The 13,746-nt window shown below is 69.6% G+C and overlaps 2 protein-coding genes across 2 annotated transcripts; one reads left to right on the top strand and one right to left on the bottom strand.

Moving 5' to 3' along the window:
• Positions 1-3,073: 3,073 nt before the first annotated feature.
• LOC148592309 (uncharacterized) lies at positions 3,074-5,427 on the bottom strand. Its single transcript, XM_088535203.1, has 4 exons — positions 5,380-5,427; positions 4,146-4,247; positions 3,337-3,462; positions 3,074-3,227 (listed from the first exon to the last, which is right to left on the bottom strand). The coding sequence occupies exons 1-4, from the start codon at positions 5,395-5,397 to the stop codon at positions 3,084-3,086; spliced, it is 390 nt and encodes a 129-aa protein (XP_088391329.1). The 5' UTR covers positions 5,398-5,427; the 3' UTR covers positions 3,074-3,083.
• Positions 5,428-5,709: 282 nt separating this feature from the next.
• Positions 5,710-11,778, top strand: CHKB (choline kinase beta). Its single transcript, XM_088535231.1, has 12 exons — positions 5,710-5,726; positions 5,934-6,161; positions 7,107-7,215; positions 7,823-7,936; positions 8,036-8,169; positions 8,274-8,373; positions 8,487-8,550; positions 9,369-9,456; positions 9,552-9,660; positions 10,635-10,741; positions 10,831-10,912; positions 11,717-11,778. Exons 1-12 carry the CDS (start codon positions 5,710-5,712, stop codon positions 11,771-11,773), a joined length of 1,209 nt encoding a protein of 402 aa, XP_088391357.1. The 3' UTR covers positions 11,774-11,778.
• Positions 11,779-13,746: the final 1,968 nt, after the last annotated feature.

Below are 13,746 nucleotides of genomic sequence, written 5' to 3'. Positions count from 1 at the left end.
GATCTATGGGGAGAAGGACATATGGGGATGTATGGGGAGGGGGATGTAAGGAAAAAAGGGGGTTTATTGGAGGGCAGGAATGGGGAGGGGAGAGAGGGTAGTGTGAGCTGAGGGTAAGTACAGGGAAGAGAAGAGGCTGTATGGGGGAGAGGGACGTGTAGGGAGGAGAGAGGGGCTCTATAGGGAGGAAAACAGGGAGGAGTGGGGGGGTATGGAGAGGAGAGGGGGCTGTCCAGGGAGAGGGAAAAGAGGATGTAGGGGAAGGAGAGAGCGGAATATACAGGGAAATAAGACAGGGGTGTATGGGGAGGAGAGAGGGGGAGTATGGGGGCACACAGGGAGCAATGGGGTCTGTCTATGGGGAGAGGGGACCCTATGGGGTCTGTATATGGGGAGAGGGGCGCTATGGGGGCGCAGGGTGCCGGGCCCTCCTGGGGGGCGCAGGGCAATGTGGGGGGTCCTGGGCAGGGCTGTATATGGGGCAGTGCGGGGGCTGCGCGGGGGAGGCAGCGCACAGCTCCATAGGGGACCGTGGGGCTGGCCCCATAGGGCGCTGCAGGGCTGGGTGGCGAGGTGCAGGACTGTGCACGTAGGGGAAGGGTTGTATAGGGCAGAGCTGTATAGGGCAGAGCAGGGCTGCGATGGGGCTGGGCCAGGGGGCTCTATAGGGCTCTATAGGGGTGCAGGGCTGCACAGAACTGCCCAAGTCTGCCCAGCAGGATGTGTAGGGAGGCAGCAGCACAGGGTTGTGGGGGCTGCGTAGGTCCTTCTGGGGGTGCAGGGCTGCCTGGGGCCGTGCAGGGGCTCTATAGGGGTTGCAGCGCCGCATCACAAGGTGCAGATCTGCGCAGGGCCATGCAGCGGGTGCAGGGGGCTGTACAAGGAGGCACAGGACTGTATAGGGAGGCACATGGCCAAGGAAAGCTTCTATAGAACCATATAGGGAGGTACAGGACTCCACAGGGAGGTGCAGGGCTGTATAGGGGAGTGTGAAACTGCACAGGGCCATGCATAGGGCCATACATGGAGGGACGGGGCCATAGAAAAGATTGTATACAGCTGTATAGGGAGGCACAAGGCTGTGCAGGGAGGCACGGGGCTGAACAGGGCCATGTACAGGACCGTGCAGGCAGGCACAGGACTGTATGGGGGGTTGCAGGGCCACACAGGGAGGTGCAGGACCCTGTGGGGGTGCAGGGTCCTATAAGGGGTTACAGAGCTGTGCAGGGGGGCACAGGGCCGTACAGGGATGAGCAGGGCCCTATATGGGGTGCAGGATCCTATAGGGGGTTACAGAGCTGTGCAGGGGGACACAGGGCCATACAGGGATGAACAGGGCCCTATATGGGGTGCAGAGTCCTGTAAGGGGTTGAAGGGCCGTACAGGGAGGCAGGGCCCTATAGGGGGGTGCAGGGCTGTACAGGGGGACTGAGGGCCGTACAGGGTCCTATAACGGGGTGCAGGGCCCTATAGGGGGTGCAGGGCCATCCAGGGAGGCACAGGGCCCTATAGGGGCGGCCCGGGCCGCGCAGGGAGGCCGCGGCCCCGCGCGGAGCTGTCCCGGTCCCGGTGCTGAAACCCGGAGCTGTCCCGGCCCGCCCCGATCCCGGCGCTGATCCCGGTGCTGATCCCGGCCCGTCCCGGGAATGATCCTGTCCAATCACGGAGGTTGGTCCCGGCCCATCCTGGAGGCTGATCCCAGCGCCGATTCCAGCGCATCCCAGGGGCTGATCCCGGCCCATCCCGGTGCTGAAGCCCAGAGCCGATTCCGGTCCAGGGCTGATCCCGGGGGCTCATCCCGCTTGCAGCTCCTGGTGCTTCTGGCGATGTCGGAGCCCCCAGGGCCGCTGGGCTGGTTGGGATGGGGCAGCGGAGGAGCCGGGAGCTGCGCAGGGGCCCCAGGGAGCAGGACCCTCCTCCCCAGAGGGACAGAGCCCGGGCGGGATGGGGACGAGGGCGGGGACGAGGGCGCCCGGGAATGCCGGTCCCGGCTTGGAGCGCGGAGACCAGGACAGGGAGCACAGCGCCCGCCGGAGTCACCCGGGCACGTGTCCCGGGCCAGCGCACGGAGCCGCCCGCGGATGCGGGCAGCAGGGAGCCGCTGCCGGAGCAGCATTTCAGCCCTGGTGAGGCCACATCTGCAGGATTGTGTCCAGTTCTGGGCTCCACAGGACAAGAGGGATGTGGAGCTGCTGGAGAGAGTCCAGCGCAGGGCTACGAGGATGATCAGGGGCCTGGAACATCTGCCCTATGAGGAGAGGCTGAGGGAGCTGGGCCTGTTCAGCTGGAGAAGAGAAGGCTGAGAGGGGACCTGAGCAGTGTCTAGAAGTACCTCAAGGGAGGCCGTGAGGAGGATGGGGCGGCCTCTTTGCACTGGTGGCCACTGACAGAACTAGAGGAAACGGCCACAAACTGGAACACCAAAAGTTCCACAGGAACTTAAGGAAAAATTCCTTCCCAGTGAGGGTGCCAGAGCACTGGAACAGGCTGCCCAGAGAGGTTGTGGAGTCTCCTTCTCTGGAGATCTCCAAACCCGCTTGGACGCAGTCCTGTGCCACGTGCTCTAGGTGACCCTGCGTGTGCAGGGGTTGGACTGGGTGATCCCTAGAGGTCCCTTCCAACCTTCACCATTCTGGGATTCTATGATTCTATGATTCCCGGCTGGAACTGCGGGCACCGCCAGCGTCCCCGAGCCCGGGTGCAGAGGGGATCCAGCAGCGGCAGCGCCAGCCCCGGGGCTGCCCCTCGGTGCCAGGGAGCAGCAGGACGGGCGGCGTGAGCGGCCCCGGCGCCCCCGATCCCACCCGGCCCCACGGAGCAGCGCAGAGACCGGTCCTGCAGGCAGCGCTTTATTGGAGCCGGTGCTGGTGCTGTGCGGCCCGGCGGGGCCCGCAACGGCACGAGGGACGCAGCGGGGCCCAGTGCGGTGTGCGATGCAGTGTGCGATGCAGCGTGCAGTGTGTGATGCAGTGTGCAGTGTGCGATGCAGTGTGCAGTGTGCGATGCAGTGCGGCCCAGCCTGGGCACGATGCACACAGCCGGGCCCAGCACCACTAGGGACGCGGCCGGGCCCCGCGGCGCCCTCAGCAGCCGGGCTGTCCCCGGGCCAGCAGCAGGTCCAGGTAGGCGCCGGGCAGCAGGTCCTCGTCCCGCACGCCCAGCTGCTCCATGAGCTCCCGGGCCACGAGCGCGCCCTGCTCCGGGGTCTGCTCCTCGCGCAGCTGCACCTGCGGGCGCCGCCGTGAGGGAGGCCCCGCGGGGACGCGGCGGGGACACGGAGGGGACGCGGTGGGGACGCGGCGGGGACACGGCGGGGACGCGGGCGGCCGCGCTCACCTCCAGCTCCAGGAAGTCGCCCAGGCCCTCCACGCGGTCCAGGTGCACGCGGGTCTGTCCCAGCATGTAGAGGTGACGCTGCTTCTCCACGACGCCCAGCACACCCAGCGCCTGCGCCAGCACCGCCTGCGCGCGCCGCGCGGCCCCCGCGTCAGTGTGCGGCACCGCGCGGGACTGCACGGGACCACACAGGACCACGTGGAACCGCACAGGACCACATGTCACTGCACAGCACCACGTGGGACTGCACGGGACCACGCAGAACCGCACGGCTCCCGCATCAGTGTGCAGCACCACGTGGGACCGCACGGAACTGCACGGGACCACACGGCCCCCGCGTCAGTGTGTGGCACCGCGCGGGACTGCTTGGAACCGCATGGGACCACACGGGCCTCCACGTCAGTGCGCGGCACCACGTAGGACTGCACGGGACTGCACGGAACTACATGGAACTGCACAGCCCCGCGTGTCACTGCACAGCACTGTGTGGGACCGCACGGGACTGCACGGAACCGCACAGCCCCCATGTCAGTGTGCGGCACCATGTGGGACTGCATGGGACCACATGGAACCACACAGCTCCGTGTGTCAGTGCACGGCACTGCACGGGACCACGCAGGACCGCATGGAACCGCACAGCCCCATGTGTCAGTGCACGGCACTGCGCGGGACCACACAGCTCCGCGTGTCAGTGCACGGCACCGCACAGCATTGCACGGTACCACCCGGTACCGCACAGCACCGCACGGCCCTGCACGACGCAGGGGAGCCCGCAGGGACGGGCCGGGCCGGGCCGGGGCCGCGCTCACCTCGAGGCCGTCGGCGTCGTCCACGCGGCACGTGCTGAATCGCGAGAGCTTGGGGCCCGCGGCGTCCGGGCGCTCGTAGAAGATGAGCTCGGCCGGGCCCTCCTGCGGGGAGAGCTCGGGGGTCCCAGGGCACTGCCCACCCCCCCGGGCACTGCACCCCCATGCACTGCACCCCCATGCACTGCATCACTGCAGCCTCTGCGCCCAGGGACTGCACTGTCCCCTGCACTGCACCTGCCCTGCACCATGCATGGCACCACCATCCCCTGCACTGCACCCACACCATGCACCGCACCCCACAGTGCACTGCATGGCCCCACACACTGCACCACCATTTGAAACCCCATGCACCACCACCCCCTGCACAGCATCCACACCATGCAATGCATCCTGCAATGCAATGCAGCGCCCCATGCACTGCACCCCCACTGCACCCCGCAATGCAATGCAGCACCCCACGCACTGCACCCCACCGCGCCATGCACTGCACCCATACCATGCACTGCACCCCACAATGCACTGCACCCATACTATGCACTGCACCCCGCAACGCAATGCAGCGCCCCATGCACTGCACTCATACTATGCACTGCACCCCACTGCACCTCGCAATGCACTGCACCCATACTATGCACTGCACCCCGCAATGCAATGCTGCGCCCCATGCACTGCACCCCACTGCCCCATGCACTGCACCCCTACTATGCACTGCGCCCCACTGCACCCCGCAATGCAATGCAGGGCCCCATGCACTGCACCCCACCGCCCCATGCACTGCACTCATACTATGCACTGCACCCCACAATGCGCTGCACCCATACTATGCACTGCGCCCCACTGCACCCTGCTATGCAATGCACCGCCCCATACACTGCAATGCACTGCAATGCACTGCACCGCTCCATGCACTGCAATGCACTGCACCCCCCCATGCACTGCACCACCCCATGCACTGCACCCCCCCCATGCACTGCACCGCCCCATGCACTGCACCCACCCCATGCACTGCACCCCCACCATGCACTGCACCCGCCCCATGCACTGCACCCACCCCATGCACTGCACCGCCCCCCGCCACCGCTCCCCCCGGCGCTACCGAGCTCCGCCGCAGCTTGAGGCGGCCCCGCGGCGCCCGGAAGAACGTGTCCCGCTGCCGCCCCGCGCGCCCCGCGCCGCCGCCGCCGCCCAGGCGCTCCGCGGCCGCCGCCGCCGCCGGCCCCAGCCGCGCCTTCACCTCCACGTTCCGCCGCATGGCGCCCCCCGCGCCGCGCGCTCGCCGCCCATTGGCTGCCGCCGCGCCACCGCCCCCGCGCTGCTCCCCCATTGGGCCGCGCCTCGCGCCCGCTGCGTCCCATTGGCTCCGGGGGGCTCCGCCTCCCTGCACAGGCCAATCGGCGCCGCCCTCCCGGGAGGGCCGCTCCCCCCCTCGGAGCGCGGCGGCGGTTGGCTGTGAGGGGCTAAATGAGTGGGGCGGGGCAACAGGTGCCTCGCCCAATGAGCGGGGCGGGGAGGCGGGGCCTCCGGCGCAACAGCCAATGAGCGGTGCGCGGGGGTGGGGCCGAGGATGCGAACGCCCCGAAGGTGGGATGGGAGGGGCGGGAGCGGCCGCTACGGAGCCCGGGGAGCCGGGCGGGAGGGCGGGGCAGCCGCCGCGACACCCAATGAGCGCGGCGGGAGGGCGGGGCAGCCGCCGCGACACCCAATGAGCGGCCCGGGGAGGCGGCCCCGCGCGGCGCGGCGCCCAATGGGCGGCGCGGGCGGTGCGGCGGCCATGGCGGCGGCGGGGAGCGGGCCGGGCGCGGCGGCGCCGGGGCCGGGGCCGGGGCCGGGGCCGGGGCCGGGGCCGGGGCCGGGGCCGGGGCCGGGACCGTCCCTGGCCCCGGCCCTGGCGCGCGGGGCGCCCCGCGGCGCCGTCCCCGCCGCCACCCGCCTGCAGGCCTACGCGTGGTGCCGCGAGTTCCTCGCCGGCTCCTGGAAGCTCATCGGCCCCGACGAGTTCGGCATCGGGCCCGTCAGGTAGCGCCGCCCGGCCCGGGGCCCGGCCCGGCGTCCCCGGCGCCGCGAGGGCTCCCCCCGCCCGGTCACTGCCCCGTGTTCCTGGTCCCTGTCCCCGATCCGTGCCCGTTGTACCCGGGCCCTGCCCCGGTGTCCCCGTCCCTGCTCGGTGTCCCCTGCCCTGTGTCCCCGGGCCCTGCCCCGTGTCCCCGTCCCTGTTCGGTGTCCCGTGCCCTGTGTCCCTGTCCGTGCCTTGTGTCCCCGTCCCTGTCCCATGTCCCCGGTCTCTGCCCCGGTGTCCCTGGTCCCTGCCCGGTGTCCCCTGCCCCGTGTCCCTAGTCCTGCTCGGGACAGCCCCTGTGTCCCCGATCCCTGCCCGGTGTCCCCGAATCCTAGCCTGTGTTATTGATGCCTGCCCCACGTCCCCGTCACCCGCCCTGTGTCCCTTGTCCCATGTCTGCCATGTCCCCAGCCCCTGCCCTGTGTCCCCCATGTCCCCAGCCCCCTTCCCTGTGTCCCCTGCCCCGTGTCCCCCATGTCCCCTGCCCTGTGTCCCCTGCCCTGTGTCCCCTGTCCCATGTCCCTCACCCCTGTCCCCAGCCCCTGCCCCGTGTCCCTGCCCTGTGTCCCCTACCCTGTCCCCCATCTCCCCAGCCCCTGCCCTGTGTCCCCCGCAATGTGTCCCCAGCCTGCGTCTCCCATGTCCCCAGCCCCTGCCCCGCATCCCTGCCCCGTGTCCCCTGCCCTGTGTCCCCTGTGTCCCCAGCCCATGTCTCCCATGTCCCCAGCCCCTACCCCGTGTTCCCCATGTCCCCAGGCCCCGCCCCATGTCCTGTGTCCCCCGTATCCCCCATGTCTCCAGCCCCTGCCCCACGTCCCTGCCCCGTGTCCCCTACCCCCTGTTCCCCGTGTCCCCGTGTCCCCGTGTCCCCAGCCCCGCGGTCCCTCACGCGCCCGTCCCGGCAGCGGTGGCCTCAGCAACCTGCTGTTCAAGTGCGCGCTGCCCGAGCACATCCTGAGCGTGGGGGACGAGCCGCGGCAGGTGCTGCTGCGCGTCTACGGCGCCATCCTGCAGGTGAGCCCCGTCCCGTCCCTGCGGCGCAGCACGGCGCAGCGTGGCACAGTGTGGTGCAGCACGGCGCAGCGTGGCACAGTGTGGTGCAGCACGGCGCAGCACGGTGCAGCACAGTGCAACGCGGTGCAGCATGGTGCAGCACGGTGCAGTGCAGCGTGGCGCAGCACAGCACAGCACGGTGCAGCACGGCACAGCGCAGCACGGTGCAGCGTGGCGCAGCACAGCACAGTGCAGCACGGCGCAGCGCAGTGCAGCACGGCACAGCGCAGTGCAGCGCGGCACAGCACAACGCAGCACGGTGCAGTGCAGCACAGCACGATGCAGCGCGGCGCAGCACAGCACAGTGCAGCACGGCGCAGCGCAGTGCAGCACGGCACACCACGGTGCAGTACGGCGCACCGCGGTGCAGCGCAGCGCAGCGTGGCACAGCGCGGCACAGTGCGGCGCAGCGTGGCACAGCACAACGCAGCACGGTGCAGTGTGGCGCAGCGCGGCGCAGCGTGGCACCGCGTGGCACAGCACGGCACAGTGTGGCACAGTGCAGCACAGCACGGTACAGCGCGGTGCAGCGCAGCGCCCACCGCTCACCGCTCACCGCCCCGCGCAGGGCGTCGACTCGCTGGTGCTGGAGAGCGTCATGTTCGCCATCCTGGCGGAGCGCGCGCTGGGGCCGCGGCTCTACGGCGTCTTCCCGCAGGGCCGCCTGGAGCAGTACATTCCGGTAGGGAGCCGGCTCCCCGCGTCCCTCCCCGCGTCCCTCCGCCTTCCCTTCCCGGCGGGGGCTCCGAGGGGTCCCCCCGAGGTCACCGCTGTCCCCCAGAGCCGGCGCCTCCGCACCGAGGACCTGCGGGACCCCGACATCTCCAAGGAGATCGCGGTGAAGATGTCGCGCTTCCACGGCATGGTGATGCCCTTCAACAAGGAGCCCAAGTGGCTCTTCGGGACCATGGAGGGGTAGGGCCGGCGCCGTGACCCCCTGCACCGCGTCCCTGCGCCGGGGGCGGCAGGAGGCCCCCGCGGCCGCCCCCGTCCCGCAGCGGCGCCGTCCCGCGCTGCAGGTACCTGCGGCAGATCTCGGAGCTCACCTTCCCCGAGGAGGCCCAGCTGAAGAAGTTCAACCGCCTCAAGGCCTACAACCTGCAGGAGGAGATGCGGAGCCTCAGGCGAGTCCCCGTCCCCGCTGCAGCGCTCGGCAGCGTCCCCGCGGCCGGGAACGCTCCGGGCACCGCGCGGGGCAGCCCCTTCCCTGCTCACGTGTCCCCGTCCCGGACCGCAGGGAGCTGCTGGAATCCACCCCCTCGCCCGTGGTCTTCTGCCACAACGACGTGCAGGAAGGTGAGCGCGGCCTGCGGAGCCTCCTGCCCCTGCATGGGCTCCAGAACCTCCCTGGAGCCTCCCTGTGCGGAGGAACCTCCCTGGTGCCTCCTCACTTGGAGGAGCCTCCCCAGAGCCTCCCCGGAGCCTCCCTGCGCGGAGGAGCCTCCCTGGAGCCTCCCCAGAGCCTCCCTGCATGGAGGAGCCTCCTTGGAGCCTCCTTGCTTGGAGGAGCCTCCCCGATGCCTCCCCGGAGCCTCCCTGCTTGGAGGAGCCTCCCCAGAGCCTCCTTGCGTGGAAGAGCCTCCTCAGAGCCTCCCCGGAACCTCCCTGTGCAGAGGAGGCTCCCTGGAGCCTCCCTGTGCAGAGGAACCTCCCCAGTGCCTCCCCCAGAGCCTCCCCATGTGGAGGAGCTTCCCCGAGGCCTCCTTGCTTGGAGGAGCCTCCTTAGAGCCTCCCTGTGTGGAGGAGCCTCCCCATGCGGAGGAACCTCCCCGGTGCCTCCCCTGGAGCCTCCCTGGAGCCTCCTCGCATGGAGGAGCCTCCCTGTGTGGAGAAGCCTCCCCAGAGCCTCCCCATGCGGAGGAACCTCCCTGGTGCCTCCCCCGGAGCCTCCCCATGTGGAGGAGCTCCCCCTGGAGCCTCCTCACTTGGAGGAGCCTCCTCGGCACCTCCCCGTGCAGCCGGTCTCCCCGCGCTGCCCCCCCTGGATCTGCTGCCCCCGGCGCGTCCTTCCCGGCTCCGTTCCCGGCTCCGGCTCCTGCCCCGCTCCCATCGCCGGGACAGCGCGAGGCCCCCGCGGCCTCCCCTGACGCGGCCCCGTCCCCGTCCCCGCGCAGGGAACATCCTCCTGCTCGCGGACCGCGAGGCCGCCTCGTCCGACCGCCTCATGCTCATCGACTTCGAGTACAGCAGCTACAACTACCGGTGGGTGCCGTGCCGCCCGCGCCGCCCGTGCCGTGCCGCGCCGTGCCGTGCCATACCGTGCCGTGCACGCCGCCCGCTCATCCCCGGCTCCACAGGGGCTTCGACATCGGCAACCACTTCTGCGAGTGGGTGTACGACTACAGCCACGACGCCTGGCCCTTCTTCAGGGCCTCCCCGGAGAACTACCCCAGCCGGGAGCAGCAGGTGGGGGACAGGGGGACAGTGCGGGGGGGACAGGGACACAGTGCGGGGGGGACAGGGGGACAGTGCGAGGTCACAGCAGGGGGGGACAGGGACACGGTGCAGGAGTGCAGTGAGGTGACAGGGACGCAGTGCGGAGGTCACAGGGACATGGTTCAGGGGTGACAAGGATACAGTGTAAGGCTGCAGCGGGATGACAGGGACACGTGCAGGGGGGACAGGGACACGGTGCGAGGCCACAGCAGGGGGACAGGGACACAGTGCGAGACTGCAATGAGGTGACAGAGACACAGCGCAGGGCTGACAGGGGCACGGTGCAGGGGTGACAGGGACACGGTGTGGAGGTCACAGGGACATGGTGCAGGGGTGACAAGGATACAGTGTAAGGCTGCAGCGGGATGACAGGGACACGGTGCGGGGCTGACAGACACGGTGCAAGGCTGCAGCGAGGTGACAAGGACACGTGCGGGGGTGACAGGGACATGGTGTGAGGCCACAGCAGGGTGACAGGGATGCAGTGCAGGGGTGACAGGGACACAGTGCAGGGGTGCCAGGAACATGGTGCAAGGCTGCAGTGGGGTGACGAGGACACATGCAGGGGTGACAGGGGCACAGTGTGAGGCCACAGCAGGGTGACAGGGACACAGTGAGGGGGTGATGGGGCTACAGTGGGGGATAACGGGGACACCTGCGGGGGTGACAGGGACATGGTGTGAGGCCACAGCAGGGTGACAGGGACATGGTGCAGGGGTGACAGGGACACGTGCAGGGTGACAAGGACACGTGTGGGGGCACAGCAGAGTGACAGGGCCGCAGTGAGGGGGTGACACGGACACAGTGAGGGGGTGACAGGGACACAGTGGGGGGAGACAGGGACACGTGCGGGGGCGTCTCCGTGTCCCCGCTCCCCTGCCCGGGGTCAGCGCTGCCCTCCGTCCCTGTCCCCATCCCTGTCCCCGTCCCCGTCCCCGCCGCAGCTGCACTTCATCCGTCACTACCTGTGGGAGGACCCGGCGCGGCGCGGGGCCACCCCGCACGAGGAGCAGGCGCGCACCGAGGAGGAGATGCTGGCCGAGGTCCGCAGGTGGGAGCCCCGCGCCGCGTCCCTGCGTCCCCACGTCCCCCCGTCCCCCCGGGGCAGGGGACACCCCGTGACGGCCGCTCTCCCGCCAGGTTCACGTTGGCCTCGCACTTCTTCTGGGGGCTCTGGTCCATCCTGCAGGCCAAGATCTCCACCATCAAGTTCGGGTACCTGGTGAGCGCGGCCGGGCGCTGCGAGGGGCCGGGGACCCGGCGGAGCCGCGGGGCTGGGAGCCGTGGGGCAGCGCTGCGGTGACACTGGGGACAGAGCTGCGGATGGGATGGGATGGGATGGGATGGGGGGCACCGCTGCGGTGACGCTGGGGCCAGAGCTGGGGACGGGATGGGGGGCATCGCTGCGGTGACACTGGGGACAGAGCTGGGGACAGAGAGCTGGGGATGGGACGGGGGGCACCGCTGCGGTGACACTGGGGACAGAGCTGGGGATGGGATGGGATGGGATGGGGGGCACCGCTGCGGTGACACTGGGGACGGAGAGCGGGGAACGGGACGGGGGGCACCGCTGCAGTGGGGAGGGATGGGATGGGATGGGGCAGGATGGGATGGGATGGACTGGGATGGGATGGGGCAGGATAGGATGGGGCGGGATGGGGTGGGGCAGGATGGAGTGGGAGGGGATGGGGCGGGATGGGGTGGGGCAAGATGGGATGGGATGGGACGGGATGGGATGGGGCGGGATGGACTGGGATGGGGCGGGATGGGATGGGATGGACTGGGATGGGGCAGGATGGAGTGGGATGGGATGGGGCGGGATGGGGCAGAATGGGGCGGGATGGGATGGACTGGGAAGGGATGGGATGTGATGCGATGAGGCCGGATGCGATGGGGCGAGATGGGATGGGATGGGGTGGCATCAGATGGGATGGGGCGGGATGGGATGGGATGGGATGTGGCGGGATGGGATGGGATGGATGAGGATGGGATGGGAGGCCCGTCCCTGAGGCCGCCGTCCCCGCAGGACTACGCGCAGAGCCGCTTCGACGCCTACTTCCAGCAGAAGGCGCAGGGCCCGTGAGCGGCGCCGCGGGGTTCGGGCCGCCCGCGCTCCGCGCTCCAAACCCGCTCTGCTGGGATCGAGGGCGCTGCGGAAGGGAGCGGGTGGCAGCGGCGCCGCCTGCGTGAGCGCCGCGCTGCCGCGGGGCCGGGCTGCGCGCTGCGTGCGCTGCGTGCGCTGCGTGCGCTGCGTGCGCTGCGTGTGCTGCGTGCGCCACGGCTGCGCTTGGCGTGCTCGGCACGTGCTGCACGTGCTGCATGGAGCCCCGGCGCCGCTCCCCGCGCTGGCTGCGGTCACTGCACGGAGCCGCTGCCCCGATGCAGCTTCCGCGCTGACTGCAGTCACTGCACGGAGCCGCTGTCCTGATGCAGCTCCCCCTGCTCCACACTGGCCGCAGTCGCTGCATGGAGCCGCTGCCCCGGTGCAGCTCCCCCTGCTCCGCGCTGGCTGCAGTCGCTGCATGGAGCCGCTGTCCCGGTGCAGCTCCTGCACTGGCTGCAGTCGCCGCACGCAGCCGCGGCCGCCCGGGCCTCCCCTCGCGCACGCAGGCTGTGACCTGCGCTCAGACCAATAAAGGCTGCGGCGGCTGCAGGGCTCCTGCGCGTCTGTCCTGCCCCGCCAGCCGCGGGGCTCGGGGACGCAGCGGGGACCCGGGAGCGCTGCCCGCGTGGGGACACGTCCGGGCCCTCTTTGCACCCTCCAGAAAGGAGGCTCCTGCCCCCCGGCAGCTCCAAGGTGTGGGGCAGCGTGGGCTGCTGTGACGCTGTGGGGTGGCACTTGGGGGGGCTGCCAGGGGGCTGCCCCACGGAGCAGCGCGAGGGGCCGGGGGGCTGCAGGCACCGGGCTCTGCTTGGTTGGGGGCTGCTCGGCCGTGGGGCTCCCTGCCCCTGTCCAGGCGCTGCCCAAGGCCCTGCAGGGACGGGGACACGGGGACGCTGCCCCAGGCCTGGCTGCATGTGTGCGCCGCTGCGCGCGTGCGTGCGCATGACGGGGTGTGCCAGCGCGTGCATGTTTGTGTGTGCACGCGTGTGCATGTTTGTGCGTGTGCATGTTTGTGCGTGTGCACACGCGTGTGCTTGTTTGTGTGTGCACGCGTGTGCATGTTTGTGCGTGTGCATGTTTGTGCGTGTGCACACGCGTGTGCATGTTTGTGTGTGCACGCGTGTGCATGTTTGTGCGTGTGCACACGCGTGTGCATGTTTGTGTGTGTGCATGTTTGTGCGTGTGCATGTTTGTGTGCACACGCGTGTGCATGTTTGTGCGTGTGCATGTTTGTGTGCACACGCATGTGCATGTTTGTGTGTGTGCATGTTTGTGCGTGTGCATGTTTGTGTGCACACGCGTGTGCATGTTTGTGCGTGTGCATGTTTGTGTGCACACACGTGTGCATGTTTGTGTGTGTGCATGTTTGTGTGTGCGCACACGCATGTGCATGTTTGTGTGTGCATGTTTGTGTGTGCACACGCGTGTGCAGCGCGCGCGGCCGGGCGTGTCTGTGTGCGTCCCCGTGCCCGGCCGCGCTCCCGCTCCCGCCGGCCCCGTTCCCCACTCGCCGCCCGCAGCCGCCACCGCTCCTGCCGCCTCCTGGCGCGGGGCTGCCCGGGACCTGGCGACGAGTGGGATTCACGGAGCTGAGCGGGATTCACGGAGCCGAGCGGGATTCACGGAGCTGAGTGGGATTCATGGAGCTGAGCGGGGTTCATGGAGCCAAGCGGGATTCATGGAGCCAAGCGGGATTCATGGAGCCGAGTGGGATTCACGGAGCCTGGCCGGGCTGCAGCCAGGGCAGAGCTGCCCGGCACGGCTTGTCCTTCTGCGGCTGCACCCATCGCTGCGCCCTTGGTGCCCTCCTGACCAGCACGGCCTGTCCTGCTGCGACTGTGCCCATGGTGCCCTCCCCACCAGCACGGCTTGTCCCGCCGCAGCTGCACCCGTCACTGCGCCCTTGGAGCCCTCCTTGCCGGCCCCGCGCAGCTCCTGGTCACAGCGCTGCC

The sequence above is a fragment of the Tinamus guttatus genome, unplaced genomic scaffold (genome assembly GCF_059628265.1).
Source record: "Tinamus guttatus ecotype Peru unplaced genomic scaffold, ASM5962826v1 Tinamus_guttatus_pri_ptg000619l, whole genome shotgun sequence".
Lineage (NCBI taxonomy): Eukaryota > Metazoa > Chordata > Aves > Tinamiformes > Tinamidae > Tinamus > Tinamus guttatus.
The sequence above is the reverse complement of the archived record's forward strand: the minus strand, read 5'-3'. Positions and strand labels throughout refer to the sequence as shown.